The sequence below is a fragment of the Pestalotiopsis fici genome, assembly GCF_000516985.1.
Source record: "Pestalotiopsis fici W106-1 unplaced genomic scaffold PFICI_Scf_4, whole genome shotgun sequence".
NCBI lineage: Eukaryota > Fungi > Ascomycota > Sordariomycetes > Amphisphaeriales > Sporocadaceae > Pestalotiopsis > Pestalotiopsis fici.
The window spans coordinates 1,135,272-1,157,881 of record NW_006917094.1 but is presented as its reverse complement, the minus strand read 5'-3'; the positions used below and the strand labels follow the sequence as shown (position 1 = coordinate 1,157,881).

The following is a 22,610-nucleotide window of genomic DNA, read 5'->3' as shown; positions in this document are numbered from 1 at the left end:
TTATGGGCCCGGCCATCTCACCGCAAATTTTTGTGGTGCGAACGAGAACCATTGGGCTTGGAAGCAACAGGGATACAAGGTCGAAGACGATCGACCCCCTTCCGGGTATCGCAGAGGTTTCTGGCAGCTGGATAACCAGGAAAGATGCGATTGGACCCTTTTGGGGCTTGGCTGACCCCATAATACACAGTAATGGGAGGGGCATCGTGAGTAGGGTTTCCAACTTCATCTCCTTTATACTTTCGGTGATTTTCGCAACTGGCAGGGCTTGGCAGAAGTGATTTCTCGGGAAGCGCTACTGCTTGCTGCAGATAAGATCTTGATATTGTACCCCTGACTACCCAAGCTGGAATAGGACTATATCGAGGACTTTGAACCCTGATTGCCTGAGGTGCTTGGATCTGTCTTCCCATGGCAAATTGTATAAAGGCTTGGCGCCGGCCACCACGGAAATAATCGCTTCAGTTCCATCAAGCTGTCACTGCGGGTTGTTTGTCGTCTCCTCTTCAGGTGGAGGTTTTGGAGAGCCCTTGACCTTCTTCCCGCCCCGTTTAGGCGGGTTGTCATCATCGTCGCCGGTATACGAATCCGAAGCCTGTTGATCTTCTTCATCATAGAACTGCTCAGAGAAATCTCTGGCGTTTTGCTGATCCTCTCCTCGGTCGCGTTGATCATTCTTGTTATCACCAGACGGCATCTTCTTGAAATGGCCTTGTGCCCTAGAAATGTTTAGCAAGGTATCAACCAGTCGCCTAGTAAACGTGTTACTTACGCTTCGACTCAAAGTTGTGTTGTACCGAAACAGGATGGAACGCCTTACAAGGCCTGAAGTGATTGTTTCTCAGGCTTGGAATAATTGCCACCTCGGCCCCTTCATATGCTCCCCTTGAACGGCCGGGCTTTGATGTGCTTGTCAAATGATGGCAAGTCAAATCAAGGCCCTCAGCTAGACTACGACATGCAGATGGTAAAGTGTCGTGGTTTTAAAATGGTCAACGCGTGATCAGGTGCCGGGCGTAAACCGCAAGCCTTGCTTCCGCCCGCTTCGGTGCCTTTAGCTATTCCCCGCGCAATTTGGGGGGTTTTCGTCAGTTTGCCCTCTGGGCAACCGTAGTATGCCTTGGCGTACAGCCTGCTTCTGTTGTGCAGCTCTTCCAAGTGTTGGCACGTTGATAGGACACTCTATTGGTGGAGCAAGGGTCACATTGTGGGTTACAATACCTACCTTGAGAGAACTGCATAGAAATGTCGGCCTTCCCTGGGTGTTGGGCGTCGATGGCATTCACCAACACGAGTGTCGAGCCCCAGTTGTCCAAGCTGGTACTTATGGTACGACCATCGTACTTGATGATTACAGAAGTGACTAGAATATAGTAAATAATTCATCGTTAATGAGCAACACCATCTAGAAAATGACAGTACCACTGGAGCAGGTCGTTATAGATGCAACCCCGACCGAACAAGAATCTACACCGTTATCCATGGTAGTAGTTTGCCCAATGTCGGAAACATATGTATGAGTAATGGCTAATTACTCCATTCCAGGAAATATATAGGTTACAAAGATTTTGCAGCATGGACAGCTTCCGACCCCGATTTCTTTGCCGTGCGGAGATGTGATCGGCTACATACCCGTGCCATCTTGACTCTTCAAGCACAATTGACCGAAAGCGAAGAAAGGTTAGATGCGATGGATATGAGATTCAGCTCAAAGAATGTGAAAATATCCAATGCGCAGGGCTCAGCAGTAGTCGATATCTCGGCCATGGACCCACGGAACGAGGGCAAAACAGCTTCTTTTCGACACATAAATAATGGAACTGTTAGGGATGATCTTCCCGAAAGAAAGCAGCTTCTTACAGAAATTATTGGAGCATTGGGGGAGTATGGTAAGCATATTCATTCCAGTTATATTTCCTCATCGCAATTGATCGGACATAGATAAGATTGTATTGAATTACGCATCCATGCATGGACTTGGACCTGCACGGTCTCGAAATGTGAAAAATGTTGCAACATGGTTCGAGGACAACCTCGGGGCAATCACGCACAACGAAAGGCAATTCGTCGAGCATCGTCAGGAGCTCCTCTCTATACGACGATCTAAATCACTAGTCAGACAGTGGTTCGAAGATCACATCGTGTTCCCAGCACAGGGAAGGCTCTCATTGTTTCGGAAAAGTCCACCAGCCGCCATGGGCGCGCAGGACCGGGCGACAGTGTACATGATCAGCGATGATGCGATCGATGTCGTTGCTTCTCTTGCACTCTTTGTCGTTGCTGCTACGATGCTGGTGTTGCCACTTTGGATACTCCAGACCCTCCAGGAGGTGAAGTTAAAATTGGCGGTCATTTCAGTGTTCGCGATTTCATGTCTCGCTTTTCTCAATATTGCTACCGTTGGCCGGCCCTTTGAAAGGTTAGCAGCCACTGCTGGGTAGGTGATTCTTCCCCCCCCTTTTTCTTTTTCTTTTGGAGATGTTTTCTTGCTCTTCTTCACTAACAATCTCCCTGTAGTTACTTGGCGGTTCTAGTCGTATTTCTACAGTTTGGTGATTCATAGTTGGATATGGTACAATCAACGTGTGTTTCTCGCAACGTATGGCGACTATTAGAAAAGGCGTCCTTTGTTTCATTTCGTGATAAACATGCCCTGCCAATTGCTTGAAAATAGACGTGTGCTGCCTAGAAGTGAAGAGAGCGGAATAGCCTATTTTGGCCAACGCCAGCTTTCATCATCCCACATGACTGTGATTGGCCCGTGGCTGAAGAAAGTGCATTTCAAAAGGTAGCAATGATTTTGACGGACCCCGCATCCACATCAAAGTTCTCCTTGCATACTTCTATACAAACCAGATACTCGAACAACGACGGACAACCTGACATGAAATCCAACCCATGGCCTGTCAAGCGTGTCAGGTAGCTCTCAACAATGGCTTCTCGACACTCAACCTTACTGCTCACACCCATGATGTATCCCAAGTCAATGCTCATGTAACAACAACACAGTGGTTGAAAGATCTGACCAATGCCATGAACGTGGCCTGGCCCAAGCGGTTCAGGCGATACTTGCAAGCTGCCGTTTTGATGCTGAGCTGGGAGAATGGTGATATCACCAACGAATCGCTAGAATTCAAAAGACTCAAAAGTGTCTTCGAAAACGAGTTCGGCTACGAAGTTCATGAAAGGCAAATTCCATGGACACGATCCGGATTTGAATTGAATGGACGGGTTCGGGAGTTTGTTGGTCAATATTACGGACCAAACAATCTGCTGATCGTTTACTATGCTGGTCACGCTCGTCGAGGAGATTCACCCGGATCTTATCCTATATGGTTTCCTAGGTATGTGAGATTGAATGCTATTTCTTGAGAGACTAATTATCACACCAACAAGATGAGGCCCTTTGAGATGTTTGCCTCCACGTAATATAGTACTTTGACCAAGCTGACGAGTGTATCTTATAGCCAACGTGAAGGCGTAGTGCCAGAAGCCAGTACAATACCGGAAGCCAATACAGCCTCCATCAGTTCCCTTCTAGCTGAAGGAGATGCCGACGCTCCAGATGTCTTAACACTCTATGATTGTTGCCATCCTCTTTGTACCCAACATGGGACCTCGCGACCTTCGAATGCTGTGATAGAATCGTTATGCGCAGGCGGTTTCGAGTCCGAAGTTCCAATGCCTGGCCCCGACTCCTTCACATTTGCCTTGGTAGATGAATTATCACTGGCTGCTCACTCAAACCAACCCATCTCCGTTCCAGAATTGCACAAAAGGCTCATTGGCAGATTAGAGCTATTTCAGCAAAGAGCGCGATGGAACCGGGACGAGTCACGACGGCGATCCCCAAATGGACAACTCGCCTTTACAGTGAATGAAAGGCGGACACCAGTATATGTGTCATTGTCGGTGCACAGACCCGTTCGAACAATCATGCTGACACCGATACGGCGGGAATCAATTGTCCAAATGGAAGTGACGAATCCTAATGCTCAGTCAAAGCTTGCATCTCAGGATCCGCCCACTGTTCTTCTCGTGGTAAGAGTCAGCGAGGATGAAATTTCTGCCCGCGAAGAAGTCAAAACTTGGCTCTTGAATTCACCTCCTGGAGTGCTTGAGTTCAAGGGCTTCTATCAAAGCTACTCTACACTGATATTGGTGGAAATAGCTCTGGAGGTCTGGGACTTGCTGCCATCTTGCCCAGCGACTACATTTGCTGGTTTTACCAAAAAATTGTTTGCCAACATGTCCTCCAATGCCGGGCCATCATTGACACAGGGATCTCAGACGCTGGAATCGAAGCCGGAGTTGATTTCAGCTACCAAGCTGCGACACCAACTGCGACTGGATACCCATCCAGAATTGCCAATAGATGCGCAGTCAGAACAAGAAGGCTTTTTCACGTTGTTGGAATATCTGAATCAAATAAGGCCCAAAGAAATAATGGGGTGGAAAAGCCTCCATATCAAGCACCCAATTGAGACCAACCTGCCCACGGCATTGTTCGTCCAATTCTGCAAGCGGCTGATAAATGATAAGTCTGTCGACCGTCACGTCAAATGGTGCCTTCTCAAACACGAGGTACGCTTTCAATCCTTGCATACTCAGACACAAATTTACATGGGATTAGCTTTTCATATCACAATATCTAAATACACGGGATGTGATTGAAAACATCACAGCTTATTTTCCGGGCCATTCCCTACAATGTAAATGGCTGCCAGTGCCGAAAGGTGAAGCCGGTATTACAGATCTTCACAGGGCGATTCACCATGATAGTGACGAACGACCCGCGCGTAGCACATCTGCGGTTGGGCTTGGTTTAGCAGACCCCATAACGATGACTCGACCACTTGGAGGATCTAGGAGTATTTACTCAGGGATAGGGGCCGAGCAAGGAATGCCGCCTCTTAAGTACAACACAGATCAAAGCATCAGGGGACACATATATGATGGGCGTAAGGTACCAGAGGATGAAGAACAAATCTTTGACAATATGAGCACTGATTTTGCCGATGATTTTTTCTAAATAGAGTCAAAGTAGGGTAGTAGATATTCAACGATGCAAAATATTGACAGTATATTCATGTGATTTCTGAATACGACGAATATCAGACCGCCTGGTCATGTGTGCGATGTAAAGTTATATTCATGCTTTTAGCGTACATTTGCTATTGAACGCAGGAACAAACGGCAATTGTGACGTTGTCTTATCACAGGCGACTTTTTGCTTTGGGGTTGTGAGGCTTCTGATATCATCGCATACTTGTTTGACCGTGAACACGTGTAGCACCGCACCCTCCTTTCATATTCTTGGAGGTTCGCTACCGTATGGTGTCCGGTTTTTGAGCTTCGTCGTCGTATACCAGGGGCATCTCAAATTCTCAATCAAGAATCAATTGAACCTTGTGTTTTGAATGAGTAATACAACACCTCATAGTTTCCGAGTCCGAGGGTATCCCTCAACAACGCTGCGAGGCGGAGATCAAGACGCCGACATCACGCGGGTAATTCGAAACCAGATACTTATCTCGCCCAAGTCCATAGAAACCCAAAGAAACATTTTACTACTCCTTTGAGCACGAAAAGTCTGACTTCTTGACCCTATATAATAAAGACAGAGAAGTGTTCTGGTTTCAGACTGCCTTGCTTCGATTCGACCTCATCCTTGACGAGGTCTAACTGTTTCGGGGTACCATGAACCAGTCAACATTATACGCTTCAGTGGGGCAAAAGACTTATACTTTCCGTACTCAAAGGGATAGCGAGGCGAGACACTTTTAATCCTTATGGGTGCAATTTGAATGCAAGTCAGGGTGTATTGCTCGTCATGCGGCATGACTGGTCTGCTACTTCCACTCATATGGGCTTAGAATGACTAAAAGTCATGTGTATCGACACGGTCAGCATGTGTCGTTCGCTCAACTCCTCAAGCTGAGTTTTCATCATGAACCTACATCGCCAGCGTGATTGCCTAAGCAAAACATAAATCGATAACGAGGTGTGCTTTTGTATTATAAGCGTGTAGGTCTTGGCGGCATTGTTCTGAGTTCTTGGCAGATATGCAAATGTATTGGGGAGATGCGGGGAAGTTGGGCAAGATGCTCGAGGCTGAGGCAGAGAATCAATTTTAGTCAAACCGACCTACTAGTCTACGGCAAGCTGCTTGCAGCTCAAATGAATATCTCTGCACTTTGGCAATGAAGAATCCTGGTCGTACGATTGTGTTTCAGAAATGCAGGGAAAATTGAAGACAATTCTGTCAGGCTGAAAATTAAATGGGGACACAACGGGATATGAAGCCTCTCCCGTGTAACTATGGAGGGGCCGCAAAAGGAACGACGCTTGGACCCTCCAGTTAGTAGGGTCTCTTCATTAAGTGCTCTTCTGAGGTTGTACGCGGAAAGTCACATTTATTCTAGCCACTCTGTGGCGTATCGATTTGAACCCATTCTTCATTAGCTGGGGGACCTTTTGGCCGATGGAGGCGCGCAACTTTGCGCCCGTCATCGATGGCGGGTGTCTCACGAACTCTGCAGCCACCAACTCGCAAGTACACCGTAGTTTGCGGACCAATGGCTGGACAGTGTCGACAAGCGGTGATGGAGCTCGAAAAAGGCTTCAAAGGAGCAGACGACACAAGCCAGACAATGATCAGACGAGAGGTTTGAAAGGTCGAAAGGATCAGAGTCAAGGTTCATCATGTCCGTCGCATAAGAGTGCGATGAAAAATTCAAGACTGAAACCCGAGCCCGCTCGGGACCTAGGCAAAGTATTTTTTCGTTCCCGGAGGGGGCTGGCGGTTGGCTTGCAAAGGTGGACAAGAACCGAAATCGAATCCTGCGCCGTTTTATTGCTTATACGAAATAAGAGAGCGACTACTCCAAGCTTGACCAAGTAGCGCATCTTTCCCCCGCATGCTTACCCCGCATAATCATCCCCAATGTGGAGTAGCCCGTTACTGGGGTAGAGCACCCGAGGCCGTAGGGGGAGCATAGCGTCGAGGCTCGTGATAACAACGTTCCGAAAGTCGAGCCACGGGTCAGCGCGTGTGCGTCGCATCGCAGACGACAGGAATCGATTCCTGGGCTCGCACACGCGTACCACGGCCCTGGAAGACGACAGGGGACCGCCGGTTTGGCCTTCGCAAAGGTACCCTGTAATCACTCGCTGCTCGACTTAGCGGTCCAATGGCAGCGACACAATCATGCTTTTGCTCTGGCTCGCTTATGGTCCCCCTTAGCCGACAGACTGTCACCCGGCCTAGATGGGACCGATTTTACCCCAGACCGACCCCCCATCCCTCGCATCTTGCCAGTAGAGCGCCGACACCTGGTTGGTGGATGGCTCCTTGGAACTGATCGAGGTTGATTATGAAAGGTATATAAGGTCGACAGTCTCCGATGACTCTCTTGCATGCCGCTCTTTTTCTCCACTCCGCTTTTCTCCCCAATCCTCTGCTACTTTCTCATCAAGGCATCCAGCAGCCAAAATGGGAGCCCCTGAAGAAGACACCAAACACCATGGCGACAGCGCAGAGGTCGAGGCTGCCGTCTCCCACGATGGCCACGCCGCTGATCTCGACGAGAAGGCAAAGGTTGCTGATTACCGAGCGGATGCCATCGAGGCCGAGGCCGCAGAGCACAACATGACGGTGCTTCAAGCCGTCCGAGAATATCCAATGGCTTCCTTCTGGGCATTTGTCATGTCCTGCACTATTGTACGCTTTTCTCGTCTGCTTCCTTGGGATACCACCGTCCAAGATGGCCGTGACTACAACAATGACAAAAAGAATTGTGTCTAATCTTGTCTTTATAGATCATGGAGTCCTACGATGTTTTCCTCATCGGCAGTTTCCTCGCCCTGCCTGCGTTCAAGAAGGAATACGGCCTCTGGGATCCCGGTTCCAACGACTATGTCGTCGAAACCAAATGGCAGTCTGCTCTTCAAATGGCTGGACAACTTGGTGCCCTTATTGGCGTCTTTCTTGCTGGTCCCCTCACCAGTCGCATTGGATATCGTTACGCGACATTGACCGGACTTATGTTCTTGAATGCTTTCATTTTCATCTTCTACTTTGGAAAGTCGCTCCCAGTCTTCTTTGTTGCACAGCTTCTCGAAGGTTTGCCTTGGGGTATCTTTATTGCAAATGCCCCGGCATACTGCAGTGAGATTGTGCCAATCCAGCTGCGAGCCCCAGCTACTCAAATGCTCCAGATGTTCTGGGCCATTGGTAGTATCATCGTCGGTGCCGTCACCTACGTCTATAGTCCCCATATCGATCCCAGCGCCTACAGGTACGTACTCACTCCTTGTCAACTTCAATTTACTTGGGCTGATGGGTTGGAACCAGAATTCCCATTGCTCTTCAATGGATGTTCCCCACGCCTCTTGCTGTTCTCGTCTTCTTCGCACCCGAGTCGCCTTGGTGGTTGGTGCGAAAGGGACGTCTTGAAGAGGCAGCAAAATCGGTTGGGCGTCTTGGGCGCAAAGAGAAGATCAACACTGGCGACGCTGTTGCCATGATGCGTCGTGTCGTTGAAATGGAAAAGACCACCAAGGAGCCCGGCTTCCTGGAATTGTTCAAGGGCACTGATCTCTACCGTACCCTCATTGTTTGCGGTGTTTATGCGGCCCAGAACTTGACGGGTAACCTGATCGCCAACCAGGCCGTGTATTTCTTTGAGCGTGAGTTGCCATTTTTGATTGTTATTCTTGGTACACGTCCATGCTTACTAACAATTACACAGAGGCCGGAGTTACCACAAATACCGCCTTTGCCCTAGGACTCATCACCTCGGCTCTGCAAATGATTTTTGTCATGCTTTCTTGGATTCTCACCACATACTTTGGCCGACGCAGTATCTACCTCTGGGGTTCGGCCTTCAACACTGTCCTCTTGGTGGCTCTCGGTATTGCTGGCTCTTTTGGCAAGTCGACGGCGTCGTCGTTGGCTCAGGCATCGTTGGGTCTCATCATCTCCGTCCTGTTTACCTTGGGACCTGCCCCAGCGTCTTGGGTCATTATCGGAGAAACCTCGTCCATTCGTCTTCGACCTCTCACCACCGGTATCGGTCGCGCTTCCTACTACATCATTGAAATTCCTTGCATCTTCTTGGGAAGTTATATGCTCAACCCAACGGTCAGTCATCTATCTATCCCTTCCGCTCTAATTGACGATGCTAATATCCTGACAGGGTGGAAATCTTGGTGGCAAGTGCGGCTATGTCTGGGGCGCCACTGGACTCATTTGCTTGGTCACAGCCTACTTCTACTTGCCTGAGATGAAGGGTCGCTCGTACCGTGAAATCGACATCTTGTTCAACCGTCGCGTCAAAGCTCGCAAGTGGAAGAAGACGGAAATCAGCATGGAAGATGATGAGTAAGAAGGGTGTAATTCGTAAAGCCTACTCAACAAGGTTCACGAATTGTCCCATGATTGCATGGGATGATGCAAAGGATCAAGGAGGACGGCCTCGCCTGATGCAATACTCAATCATGTAGACGACAAATGTCTATGGTATCGTCACGGTACAAATCTGTTGGTTACTCGTCCATAGATAGATAGAGAGCTCAAATTACACCAATATCAGAGCTTTGTCTTGAACCTAACTCGAAGTAGTTCTAATAGTGCTGTAAATCATGTATTGAGCGTGGTAACATGCGGCTCCTAATTGTCCCGTTGCGCATGCAAGACTTTGTGAGGATCACTCTCAAATCGCTAGCGCAGCAAAAAGACGTGGACGAGAGTTTGACATGAGGCTTTAAGCTTGTTGCCAGAAAAGTATGACAAGACTGGTAAGCCGCTAAAAAGGACCCCAATTGAGATCCCAAAGCCTATCGAGCCACCGTGGAGGAACGCACTCGCTGAACGATTGAAGCTACCATTACCATGCAGAAAAGTCTGGGGCGGCGATTCCCACCAAGCGTTCTCAGGCTACACATCACATGGTGACGACCAAAGAGCGGTTGTCTGTAAGCAACATGGTTCGATCCCGTACCCCGATGGGGCCCCGTGGGAATGGATCCAAACAGTCCTACAAAGTATAGATTCATTTTTACGTGGGGTTCGTTTAAGGCAAACAGCTTCCTTGATAATTCCCACCAATCCAACCCCATACCTCTCGAAAGCTAAACGGGAATCCCATCTCCGCGGTCACCAGGACCACTTTTGCAAGGTTTCCAAGCTGGGAGGAACCAGGGCAGAATTCAGGCTAGGAGTTGTTTTTCAATTAAACCATTACTGTGTATAATCCCGTGTTGGTATGGAATCACGGACCGCATCTGAAAGACCTTTAATTTTTGCGATACAGAGGTCGCTACCAAAAGTCTTCAGCCGGCCCACTTTTTGGATTGTAGACCCACACAAGTAGCTGCCAGCTGTCGGAGCATAAATCGAAAGGTTCCGTATTATGCTAAAAGAATTATACGATTTAAAAATAATAAAAAAATATAAAAAAAATACATAGATTTTTTTTTTCCTTAAATAAAAATTTATTAAAAATCTTTTAGAATTAAAAGATAAATAAAGATAAAAAGTAACGATTTATAAATTATTAAAGAAATAGACTTTTCGATAAGTGAGATGGCCTTTAACTCCCAGCTGGGCAGCAGCTGTTAAAGCCGATACGTACTCCCTCTCCAAAAAGTGGGCCGGCTGATCTCTTTTGGTAGCGACCTCTGTACTTGACCGTGATTTGATGGGGAACGATAAGCACGTAAGGTTTGGTAGGGTCGTATGAATAAATGGGATGGATGGAAAGCTTTTCTGGCTGGCTGCTGACTGCTGGCTGCTGAGAAGCGCTGATGCAGGCTTCCTTGTCTTCCCTTTTACATAGTAACCTTGGGTTGCTATCTAGGTGGGGCAAACAAAAGGGTCCCCTCCCTCCTCTTCTCTTTTCTACTTGTCTTTGTTTCTCTCTTGCATTTCGAGCTCAATAATGAACCCTGGTGAACCGTGAAACAAAATATTGCACATAAGACTAGACTATAGCCATGCCTATATAACAGGAAAGGCATGCTGTAAGCAGCTTGGAGTCATCATGTCTACCCTAGTTGTGAACCGGGGTGCCGAGCAGAGGCACACATCGGCAATGTTTCTCGGTAAGGCATTCGACCGGCAGCCAATAGACCAGAGGCAGGCCGAAGAAGCTGAGACGTGGGTGCGAAAAGTCCGACGTTGTTCATACCATAATGGTCATTGCTCTTTAAACACACAATGAAGAGAAGAGAATAATCGAAGGAATGCAAGAACTGCACTTTAAAGCAATTTAATATGCCGCCGTTATTTTGGAGGCGGTGTTGTCGCTCTGCCTGTGTGGCGGGATCAGCCGTGTACTTTATATAGACTGAAAGTGCCACTCGCTCAGCGGTTTATTATCTACCACGTTATTGACGTGTATCGTTTCAAGGTCTGCAAGTAGCCTATTTGGATATTAAGCAAAGCTCCAACACTAGGACATCAAGTATGAATTTTGAGCCGCTGTTAAACCCTGTGTCGATTGAAGATGCAGCAACATGGGGTGACTTTGCTGACCAGCTACACTTTCCGTCGAGGATCAATCAAACTACACCACTTGTCCCTCGCTCGCAGATGTCCTGGCATGGCTCCAGCGACTACTCACCTCGATCAAGCACAGAAAGACAGAGCGGCAAATTGAATCGTTGTTTGAGTTCGTCTCAATGTTCAATTGTCGTCTCCAGAATTACTTTAATGCGCTCAATGTTCTCTCCAGTGTGGATGAGACTGCCACTTTAGCTTATGGCGCAATGCGAATCGTTCTTTGCAGGTCCGGGCCTCTACCTTCGACTAGTTACCTAGGTAGCTACCTAGGAAGCTGATATTGTCTTGTTTACTGACTGAATTTCTTTCGTAGTCGGCTTTCGCCTTACCTAGTTTTCTCAACAAGCTGCATGGAATCTGGAGCTCATTCTGTCGGCCGAGGCCAGCACAAGTTCAACCAGAGCATCGAAATTGGGGTTTCGCAGCCAGAAGTCAAAATTCGCCTTTCTGGCAGCTTCATTCTGGTACCAAATGTGAAAGATACCAGTGGGATCCGAATACCGGAAGAATGCCTGCAACTGGGCACGGCGACACACGACAAGGTCGCGACGAGCAATATTGCAAAAACAACCCGCATTGGAGCTGACCACAATGCGACACCTAGATTGATACTCGTAGACAATGTACATGTGTCTGGAAAGAATGCTGTCAGAGAGCCAGTCACTCGTCACAAGAGGAGACTCGTGCATAGTCAACATCGCCTCCTCCAGAACGGGATGCAACCTTGGAATCTTCCAGCAAGAAGGCCCGATGCAAAAGTGAGTGCTCATCTCCTTGCGCTACACAATCCTTTGAACAACAAGAACGCAATGGTTGGCATCAAGGTCTCTGAAATGTTGGATGATTTTGTGACAACTGTCTTGGACAAAACCACAGCGGAAGGCTACACTCCACACCCATTATAATGAAGAAGAACTTGAGGTCACTTGGAGGCATATCAAGCATTGCCACAATCATTCAAGTCTTTCGTCATAAGCAATAGATCATAATGTACATCTCCAGCGCTCTTCATACCACTCCTACCGCCGTAGAAGTCACTGAGCACCAGCATTATTCACCGACTTTCCCGTCTTATCCCATATCCTCAACGCAGTAATCATTGCCATGACAGCCCAGGCGTCCCCCGTCGTGAGTTGGATACTAGGGTCAAGGAACTCAAAGGTGAGCTCTTTCGATAAGCTCATACCGCGTTCAAAGGCCCAGTGAGCAATTACTAGCTTGCCTTGGTCGGCGTGAAATTCTGGGTATCGCACCAGCTCCCAATGCGTGCGGCCGCCCACGGAGGCAACGGCGGGCGACAGGCTGGGCAACCACTCGTACACGGTGCGTCCTTCGGGCTCACCATGGTCAATGATGAATCTGTGGGCGCCACCCTCGCGGGCAATCTGCACGTGCTCGTCCGTCGCCGGCTGGCCCGGAAGGCGGAGCTTGACGGGCGTCGAACGTATAAAGAGATCCGAGTTTACACCAGCCAGCATGGGCGAATCTTTGGTTGGCCCGCTGTGCAAAACGACATCGGGCATTCCCATCCAGCCAAAATGGGTCGTCACGGCGAATACAGGTTTGTTTCTGTGGCCCCCAATGACGAAGTGATGGCCCAAACCGTGAGAAGAGCGGTAGAGGGAAAAGTGAGCAGGAATGTCGACGATATTGTCGGAATGCGCTGCTATTGATGATGATGACTCCCCGTTCGAAGTCTCGAGGCTATTTGACGCTGTACTTTCTGTATACTCTGAATATGGCGGCGGGGGCTCCTCATTAGGCTCATCTAGATCTAGCGATCGTTTGACGTCTTCTTTATTGCCCATAGTTGTAAGTCGGCGAATTTCTTTGAGATTATGTGTTGAGAAGTGTGTGATTTGGTTCTTCTTTCTCTTTTGATACAATTGACGGTTGTTCGGAGCCAAAGGAAGTTGATATTGTCAAGAAAATGATTGAAACAGAGGGTGGTCTCACGAGAATTATATACTCACAAATACAGTGACAATGATGAGATGTTTTACTGAAGCTTTGCGCAATCATGCGGCACAATACTATCTATGAGTTATATTCTTGGCGCTGCCGTTCGACGGTCGAACCCGCCCAGTCAGATTTCGCGAACCACCCAATTGTAAGCTCGGATCAACTATTGCGAGGGCTCGTAATACCGAACAAGACCGCAATTACTGCACTTAGCTCCACTTTATAGCTAAAACACAAGATTGGCATCCTATTTTGTTGTCAGACGGGGTCTTGGTATAATGGCGCAGCCCTACACTAAAAATAGTGTTGGTGTCCACAATGAAGAATAAAAAGACGGTGGTGGTTTATACACTTACATAAAGATGGCCGCTAATGTCGCAGGTGACAAGCGCGACAAGATGCGAGTGACAACACCAGGTTTAAGATCACCAGCGGGGCAAGTGCACAGCCGTCAACAGCAAGCTGAAGGAGATCCATGCGCCGGCCGGGGATGAAGAAGCACATATAGTTGATTTGAGTCGTGGTGCGGGGGAAACCAAATGATGCTACACTGCCAGTTGAAGATCTGCGCAAATATGGTATGGCGTCCCTTGCCAAGAAAAAACATGGACTCTATAACCAGGTATCTTGCATGACGCTTCCGCACCTTCGCCTATTCCTCGGCACCAAATACTTTACTTGAGCGATCGCTCGAGGGATTCATCATGGCCCAAGTCGAGACACGATCCCGCATTCTTCGAGCTCACAGTGCACACTCTCGGCCAAGAAGCTCACGGCATCTTCTCCATCGATCATGCGCCCAAGCATCCTTCTCCTGGGCGCAGCAGCCCTGGGCGGTCCCGTCGTGACAGCGCATGGCTCGTCGCAGCAGCCCAAGAAGCCCAATATCGTGATCCTCATGTCCGACGACCAGGACCTTCGGCTGGGGTCGACCGACTACCAGCACGTTTTGCATCGAGATGTCCACGCCAAGGGCACCGAGTTCAAGAACCACTATGCGACCACGGCCAACTGCTGCCCGAGTCGCACGTCGTTTTTTCGGGGCCAAATGGTTCACAATACCAATATTACCCACGTCAACGCCCCGGGAGGCAACTATGACAAGTTTGTCCTCAGTGGGCAAGACACGGACTATTTGCCCTTTTGGCTCAAGGATGCCGGGTACCGAGTCGAGTGTGAGTCTCGTGTCGTTGCACTGAATGAGACGAACAGTATCCTGATACTTGACTGCAGACATTGGCAAGTTTTTGAATGGTTATAGTCAAAAGAATTATAACATCACCCCAAAAGGCTGGGATCACATTGACGCGCTGGTAAGCCTATGCAGAAGCATCAATACCAACTGAAGCCTTGAATCTCATGTGAAATTGCTAGATTGATCCTTATACCTATGTCTTCAACACGCCCATCATGTCGGCCAATGGGCAAAGGCCGATATGGTACCAGGGCTATCACCAGTCCGACGTTATACGAGCCAAGGCGTAGGTTCCCTGTTGCAAATTTACTGTTTTCTCTTCTCATGTGGTCAATAGCCTAGATCGAATCGAACAGCTCACTGCGCAGGATGAGCCATTCTTTCTCATGCTGGCACCATCTTCACCGCATATCCAGAACGACAAGTATCAAACCATTCCGCTTTCCCGGCATGCGAGTGATTTCGAGAATGTGACTGCACCCAGGAACCCCAATTGGAATCCGGCAGATGAGTACCAATCCATGAAAAGTAGCTGGATCCGTAACCTCCCCTTGATGAACTCTTCAGTACAAGACTATGCTGATCTAGAGTACCGCATGCGCATCCGTGGTCTCCAGGGCGTAGATGAGATCATGGAAGACGTGATTGCCTTGTTGGAGAAGAAGGGTGTCATGGAGAATACGTATTTCATTTATACCACGGACAATGGATACCACATTGGGACTCATCGCATGCCCGCCGGGAAGGCATCATTCTTTGCAGAAGATACAAACCTCCCATTTGCTGTCCGTGGGCCAGGGATCCCTCAGGGAGTGCAGTCCAAGGTACCCAGCGCTCATCTCGATCTCGTTCCACCTTTCTTGAGCTAGCCGGTGTTCCAGAGGATCAATGGCCACCAATGCTAGACGGCCGAAGTCTTGTCCAGCAATGGAAGGATCCGGAGGGAACCACCGGCTTGGGAGCGGGCGGTGGCAACGCAAAAGAAACTATAAACATAGAGTTTTGGGGCCTCTGTGTTATCGAGGCTCCTAATAGCGCCGAGCTGGGTGCGCCGTTTTACAACAACAGTTACAAGACGCTCCGCATTGTCGGCGAGGACGAGTCCTGGCTCTTTTCAGTCTGGTGCACGGGCGAGACGGAGCTGTACAACACGGCCACGGATCCGTACGAGCTCAATAACCTGGCCTTCTATCCGACCGAGGCCACGGAGCGACTCCTTGATCGCCTCAACGCGTTGCTGTTGGTCGCCAAGTCGTGCGAGGGCGGCACTTGCCGTCAGCCGTGGCGCTTCCTGCAGCCGAGCAACAGCACGGTAAACGGGACCTTGGAGATTATGTCGCTCCAGCAAGCCATGGATTCCAAGTACGACGACTTTTTTCAGTCATTTCCTCGCTTTGCCTTTAAAGAATGTTTGCAAGTACAGTCGATTGAAAACGAGCAGCCCTTTTGGCCCCCGCTGCCCGCGGACGGTAGTGGACTTGGGCAAGCGTACCGCGAGCGCATCGACTACTATACCTCGCAAGGCGAGGGCGGGACGCGGTATCTCGACAGCGGCGCCGAGTTCGGGTCCTGGGACCAGCGTAACGCGACGCTGGCAGAAATCGAAAAGACGTCGCGTCCCATGACGGATGCCGAGATTTACGGGAACGCGACAACCACGGAGCGGAGGAGGTCGTTGGGCATTGAGGATCCGGCCGATTGGATGGCTGAGAGCGAGCTTGGTTTTCGCTTATAATGCGAGAGCGCAGCCCTATAGTATCTATAGTATCAGTTGGACAAAAGCGGGTGGTGCCACGCACGTACGTAATGTAGCGTTAGTGCATGATTGCCTCAAACGGGCCAACCCGCCACTAGCAGGCTGACAGTACATACCTAACCTAGTACATACCCAAAAGTCCCCCGCTGGCTACCTAGGGGGTGCACCCCGAGCCTGACTCCTGTACCTGGCACCAGCGTTCCAAAAAAGTCCACGCCGCATCCTTGGACGCCTCCAAAATCCACCGGTATGCAGGTGAATTAGATTGTTGTTGTTGGGCACGTCGAGCATTCTACTTTCATTGCATCTATATTCTTGGCACATATGTGCTGTGACTTCGATCTGAGGGCAAGCTAGAAATCTCATGAGAATATGTTGCATTGATCAAAGTGCCTAGATACCTACCCAGGTATGCATTTATCCTCAACGCAGCCATCAAGCGAAAGGTTACACAGAGATATGACGGTCAACCGATGGAGCTGTACTATGGTGAAGAAAAGCTTTCGAGAAGCTTAGTAAAAAGGTATCCTGTTCTAGAATGACCATGCTTGTCAAGCACAAGTCAACGACCAGCATAAATATCTAGAACTGAGCCTTGGTGAGCTGTGGAGATGACGTTTGCTCCAAGTAAACAAAGGCGTAACAAACCACAACTTTGGCGACAGCACTTTGAGATAAGCGATGCTCGTTGTAATAGGAAGCACTCGAGAAACCACTCAGGCCCTGATCGGCTCGTAGTTGGTGGGCAGCGAACGTTCGGCTGTTATCTGCTCACAGTACAAGCCAAAATTTCCCCAACAATGAGCCTGGCCAATTGTTAAATTACATGCAAGCTTGGCTATAGATCGCAAAGCCAACTTGTACATCCATATATGTAATTAATCATTAACCAAGCTCCTTGAATATGATAACAGTTTTATAAGTTAATTCATTGTAGTCGTTTCTTCGTGTGCCTCTGGTATACTGCCCTTGACTTTGTGCTCCTGGCTCTCAGTGCCTTGAGCGTTCTGCTCGTCGGTTGATACCGGACTCTTTCCCTGCTTCATTGAACCCCATCTGATGCCGAGTGCGCCCACGGTAGATGCAGCACTAAGAGCAAGAGAAATGTACAGTGTTTTGATCAAAGACGTACCATATGCTTCTCTCGCGCTCTGTTGTTCTTCAATGGGAAGGGAGGAGATGAAGTCAACGGCTCCAGAACTTGAGAAAGAAGAGCTAGCCACGCTGTTGAACCGAGAAGCTAATTCGCCCTGGAAGATACTTTGCGCCACTGCTACAAAGATGGAGGCACTGAGGTTTTGGAATAGGGTAATCAGAGTGACACCGATGGGCACTTCGGAGGGAGCAAGGATGGTCTGGACGACGTAGCTCGGCTGGCCGAATCCGAAACCTACACCAAAACCGTATAATAGTTGGTAACCAATAATGCGCCCCGCTGTTGTTTGCAACTTGATCGTTACGAGAAGTGCACTCCCTGCAATGGCTAGTGCCGTGCCAGCAATCATCCCTGGGTTGTAGTACCCAAGGGCGCTGGTGAGAATGCCGGCAACCACGGAACAAACCACGTAGCCGGCGATCAGAGGCGTCAGCATGGTCGCCGACGAAAGAGCCGAATCGCCCTGCACAGCCTGGAACCAAACGGGAAGATACAGAACAGCCACGTAGACGCCACCGGTGATGCACATGGCGTAGCTCACGGCCAGCCAGATGTCCCTATTTCGGAGCAGTGTGGGAGGAATAACTTTTGCCTGGCCGGTCAGCGAGGTTGTTTGCGTAATGACAAAGGCAACGGCCAGGAACCCAAAGACCACAAATAGAGCAATGACACGGCCATTGGTCCAAGGATAGGTTGAACCGCCCCATTGTAGTGCAATTAGGAGACATATCACCGATGTGACCATGAGGACAGTTCCAAGGATATCGAGCTGCCTGAGTTTGGAGAGAAAGCCGGAGGGGGATCCTTCCGTCTCGGATGGTATACGGACCAGGACAGCGCACACCGCGGCGGTAATTGCACCGATGGGAAGGTTGATACCAAAGCACCATCTCCAGGTTGCGCGGTCCGTTAGAGCGCCACCCAAGAAGGGCCCGATGATGGCTGCAAGGCCAAATGCTCCCGACATGATGCCGAGATACCCAGCGCGGCGCGAGAGCGGGACAATTTTGGTGGTGATCAATATTCCCCCAGAAAATATGCCAGCAGCACCGAGGCCAGCAATGGCTCGGCCCACAATCAAGGCAATGGAATTCGGAGCCGTAGCGCAGACCAAGGAACCAACCTCAAAGAGCGCGATGGCGGCCAAATACACAAACTTGATAGGATAGAGAGTATATAGTTTCCCGTAGAAGAGCTGGAAACTACTGAGAGTCAAAAGATAGGCGTTTGACCACCACCCAATGTCAGATATTGCCCGGAACTCGTTGCTGATTCTCGGGGTGGCGGTCGCCAGAATGGTTTGATCCTACTCGTTCGTGTCAGGACTGATTGATGATAACCCAAGAGAGATATGGAGAATCATATAGAGAATCATACCATGCCAGTCAGAAAAACGGCCAAGCAAAGGCCACAGAGTATCAAAGCTAGTCGGCCATTGCCGATATGCGAGGTTTGATCGTCATGCCGCTGCGATAGCATGGTGTGCAATATGAAGGGGAAAAAGAAAACCCAAAAATCAATGGGAAGGTGCGAGGGTGATAGATAGTACATGTAAATTGAAGCGCAAAATGGAAAGGGAAAAAAAGAAAACGAAAAGAGGGAAGTCAATGAGCCTTGTCTGTGCGCGTAGCAGCACGATGCTAGAAGGCGTACCGAAGAGCCCAAAGGCTTCTCTCTCTCTCTATCTCTATCCTTTCCGAGCGGACGGGTGGTTGCACAAGGCTATGGTTCAGTAAACAACACGCAGCATGCATTAAGCATACATAGCAGTCAAGTGACAAGTCATACTTGGGTCTTGCATCCTTGAAATGTGTCTAAGTACCTACCCGGCTTGGGTACTTTTCTATTAAATGATACATATGTATCTAGATTAGATGAGTATGTTACTGAGGCCTGAAGATCTCCTCAGGGCGTCACGACCTGACTGGACCCAGATTGGATACTCCTCTGGTTTGTGTTTCATGCAAGGCGCCGGGTGTTGGTTGTACAGCAGCCACCGCCCCTAACCGCTTGGGGGCGGCCTTGTCCCACCTAAGGTAATGTAACCTGCCTGATGGTGATAGACCTGCAACACACCATGCTGCTGCCAGTCCACACGAAGTATGTAAGGCTTTTACTATTTCTGTTGTTAAAAAGTCTTGTCAAAATGCCATCAACGCAAATGGCACTCTTTCCATCCGCTCCCAATTCCCTCGTCAATAGAAATTGTCATTTGAACTTGAAAACTTTTCGTTCACTCCACCATGACACTGATTGATGTCGCTGTCATCGGCGGAGGCCCTGCAGGCTTATCCGCAGCAAGCACGTTGGCACGTCAGCTACACACAGTGACGGTTTTTGACTCACAAGTTTATCGCAATGCCAGGTCATCCTCCATGCATATGGTCCCAGGCTGGGAGAACAAAGATCCCAAGGACTTCAGAGCTTCGGCCAAGAACGATATAGTTGCCAACTATTCGACTGTTGAGTTTACAAACCTCGGAGTGACTAAGATTGAAAAGAAGAACGACGCTCACTTCATGGTCTCTGATTCCAATGGAAAAGAGTGGCAGTTCCACAAAATCATCCTCGCTGTGGGCTCGTCGAACATCTTCCCATCCATTGATGGCTATGAGAAGCTGTGGGGAGAACGAATGTACGTTCTATACTGTATTCTTCTCAATCTTGTCGACAAGCAGCTGACAAAACAACCTTTTAGTTTTCACTGTCTGTTTTGCAAAGGGTACGAGGACCGTGGGGCGGATTCAGCCGGTATACTTGCCGTGCCTCCTCTCGTGATTCATCCTCTCGTTGTACACATGGCAATGGATGCCGCACGACTCGCCAAGCGAGTGACAATCTACACTCATGGCAATGAAGATCTTGAGAAACAGCTTGCGTCCATAGCCAGCACAAGGTTCATCATTGAGCCGCGGCCGATCCAGAAGCTTGTTCAATCTCCCGACTCAAAGTCTGTGATCGTCGAGTTTGGCGATGGGTCCAGTAAACAAGAGACGTTCTTGGCCCATAGTCCCCAGACCAGTGTTCAGGGTCCTCTCGTTTCCGACCTTGGGATTTCGTTGACGCCAATGGGAGACATTGTGGCGGACGCACCTATGCATCAAACAAGTGTGCGCGGCGTTTTCGCCGCCGGTGATTGCATCACTCCATACAAGGTCATCCCAGGGGCCATCTCCAGTGGTTGCAACGCAGCCGTGGCCGCAAGCGCTCAGCTGCACGCGGAGGAATATGGACAGCCACCAATGTTTTGATTGGATACTTTCTACTGTGGCCTCAAATATTCATAGTTTATTCCCTAATTACAGTCCTTCTAAAAAGAATCTTCTCGTCCAGACCGTCAATAGTAAAAATAAGATGAGGGAGTTGTGCCATTCGACCTTGAGGCGTTGTGGGTTCCTCGGCTGAAATCGCCGCATGACTATATTGAAAACAGGAACATTGTCGGTGATAATCTGCCGAAAGATTAAACCTGATTCGAAAGCACGAGAATCGGTGATTACTGGCTTGAACCGCTACGCATGTATGGGCGCAGAGGTTTGGACCCGGAAAATCACCACTAACAAGGCTCGCATCTGTCACGATTGGATGTGCAGGTTTGGCCACTGGGACCATATGATCTGTTTTTAAGCAGGAATGCTTCAACCATGTCAGCTTGTGCATACACCGGTCTCTTTCACTGCAGACAAAGAACGGCGATCCAGTTCACCAAATGGGCAGGTTTCCCGAGGTCCTAGGTATTACCTTTGCATCAATACAACCTCAGAAGTCTGACATGGTATTTTTGACGCAGTACGTTGAATTATTGAATTTCTACAGCCCGATGCATCTTCAGTGGACTTGTGGTCTCTGATCGTATGCCATTAGGTAGCTATCTATACCCAATAGTAACCGAGGGCACTTGTGCCACATTATCAGGAAGTATTCAGATTGGTTTCGTGTATAAAAGGGGCCGTTAGAAAGCTAGCATGAGCTGCCGATTCTTATAGAGCCACCGACAAACCCAACCTGATTCTCCCTATTCCCACAATCACAACACACTCAACTCAGCATCTGAAATCCAGATAACTTCATTGAACTCGGTAAAGCTCTACACATTGTGGTATACAAACGAAAGACTGACAATGTCGACAGTCAATATGCGCTTCATGACTATTGTCGCAATGTTTGGCGCGGTCGCCGTCGCCGTTGCCGTCCCAAACCCCAACCCAGAGCCTGAGGCGATGGCCAGCGATGGTGATATCATCGAGCCCAAGGCCTGTTGTCTATAAGATCGGGTGCGCCCTGATGCTATCTATGGAGCGAGGATTTTTAATATCATTCTGCTATGGTGGAGGACCAATCAACAGTCAATCGGACGTGAAGCTTCTAAATCTTTAGTCAACGTGTCCACCATGATAGTTGCGAATTCAAGATGTACCCTCACTTAAATCATGTTTATCAATGAAATGCAGTGTATCAATAAAAGGCAACAAGTGCCAAGGACTGCAATCTGTACAGGTTACTTCCATGAATAGATTTTTCCGTCACAACGTACGACGTAGAATGATGTGTTATTCCGATGTCATCGCGGGCCAGTTGTGCAACACTTGCAACCAAGCTTGGCAAGATGCTGCCTAAAATTACATAGAGTACCTACCAAGATAATCAAGAGCAAAGACCTTGAGGGCTTTACAACCGAAACACGGGCTTAATGGCCAACAACGCCGCAATGCGCCGCAATGCAGCCTTACGTCGAAGCTGCTCGCAAAGTTTTGTGTCGCGCTCTCTCTGCAGCTATCTCAAAGCGTCTCAGTTGCGTGCATAATATTGATGCAGTGTGGCGCTAATGTTACGGGCCGAGCCTTTCGAAGAGTGCATCCACATATGCAATACCTCAACAATGCATGGACGGGGATGCAACACTGTTGAGGCTGTCGATCACCGAAGTAGCCCCGGATCATTAGAGTCATTAATGTTTACGGTGTTGGTGTCCGAT

General features: G+C 49.0%; 8 protein-coding genes across 8 annotated transcripts; 5 read left to right on the top strand and 3 right to left on the bottom strand.

Moving 5' to 3' along the window:
• Nucleotides 1-478: 478 nt before the first annotated feature.
• PFICI_06328 (uncharacterized protein) lies at nt 479-697 on the bottom strand (the record flags this gene model as incomplete). Its single annotated transcript, XM_007834909.1, has 1 exon — nt 479-697. One exon carries the CDS (start codon nt 695-697, stop codon nt 479-481), a length of 219 nt encoding a protein of 72 aa, XP_007833100.1.
• A 1,270-nt stretch (nt 698-1,967) lies between these two features.
• PFICI_06327 (uncharacterized protein) lies at nt 1,968-2,441 on the top strand (the record flags this gene model as incomplete). The annotated part of the gene is made up of 1 exon (XM_007834908.1): nt 1,968-2,441. One exon carries the CDS (start codon nt 1,968-1,970, stop codon nt 2,439-2,441), a length of 474 nt encoding a protein of 157 aa, XP_007833099.1.
• A 457-nt stretch (nt 2,442-2,898) lies between these two features.
• PFICI_06326 (uncharacterized protein) lies at nt 2,899-4,829 on the top strand (the record flags this gene model as incomplete). Its single annotated transcript, XM_007834907.1, has 3 exons — nt 2,899-3,344; nt 3,468-4,584; nt 4,686-4,829. The coding sequence occupies 3 exons, from the start codon at nt 2,899-2,901 to the stop codon at nt 4,827-4,829; spliced, it is 1,707 nt and encodes a 568-aa protein (XP_007833098.1).
• A 2,666-nt stretch (nt 4,830-7,495) lies between these two features.
• On the top strand, nt 7,496-9,389 carry PFICI_06325 (uncharacterized protein; the record flags this gene model as incomplete). The annotated part of the gene is made up of 5 exons (XM_007834906.1): nt 7,496-7,723; nt 7,822-8,300; nt 8,357-8,691; nt 8,754-9,145; nt 9,201-9,389. The coding sequence occupies 5 exons, from the start codon at nt 7,496-7,498 to the stop codon at nt 9,387-9,389; spliced, it is 1,623 nt and encodes a 540-aa protein (XP_007833097.1).
• A 3,211-nt stretch (nt 9,390-12,600) lies between these two features.
• Nucleotides 12,601-13,374, bottom strand: PFICI_06324 (uncharacterized protein; the record flags this gene model as incomplete). The annotated part of the gene is made up of 1 exon (XM_007834905.1): nt 12,601-13,374. The coding sequence occupies one exon, from the start codon at nt 13,372-13,374 to the stop codon at nt 12,601-12,603; it is 774 nt and encodes a 257-aa protein (XP_007833096.1).
• Nucleotides 13,375-14,321: 947 nt separating this feature from the next.
• Nucleotides 14,322-16,458, top strand: PFICI_06323 (uncharacterized protein; the record flags this gene model as incomplete). Its single annotated transcript, XM_007834904.1, has 5 exons — nt 14,322-14,703; nt 14,762-14,841; nt 14,903-15,009; nt 15,061-15,512; nt 15,593-16,458. 5 exons carry the CDS (start codon nt 14,322-14,324, stop codon nt 16,456-16,458), a joined length of 1,887 nt encoding a protein of 628 aa, XP_007833095.1.
• A 944-nt stretch (nt 16,459-17,402) lies between these two features.
• Nucleotides 17,403-19,114, bottom strand: PFICI_06322 (uncharacterized protein; the record flags this gene model as incomplete). The annotated part of the gene is made up of 2 exons (XM_007834903.1): nt 17,403-18,941; nt 19,013-19,114. The coding sequence occupies 2 exons, from the start codon at nt 19,112-19,114 to the stop codon at nt 17,403-17,405; spliced, it is 1,641 nt and encodes a 546-aa protein (XP_007833094.1).
• Nucleotides 19,115-19,878: 764 nt separating this feature from the next.
• On the top strand, nt 19,879-20,886 carry PFICI_06321 (uncharacterized protein; the record flags this gene model as incomplete). The annotated part of the gene is made up of 2 exons (XM_007834902.1): nt 19,879-20,270; nt 20,334-20,886. The coding sequence occupies 2 exons, from the start codon at nt 19,879-19,881 to the stop codon at nt 20,884-20,886; spliced, it is 945 nt and encodes a 314-aa protein (XP_007833093.1).
• Nucleotides 20,887-22,610: the final 1,724 nt, after the last annotated feature.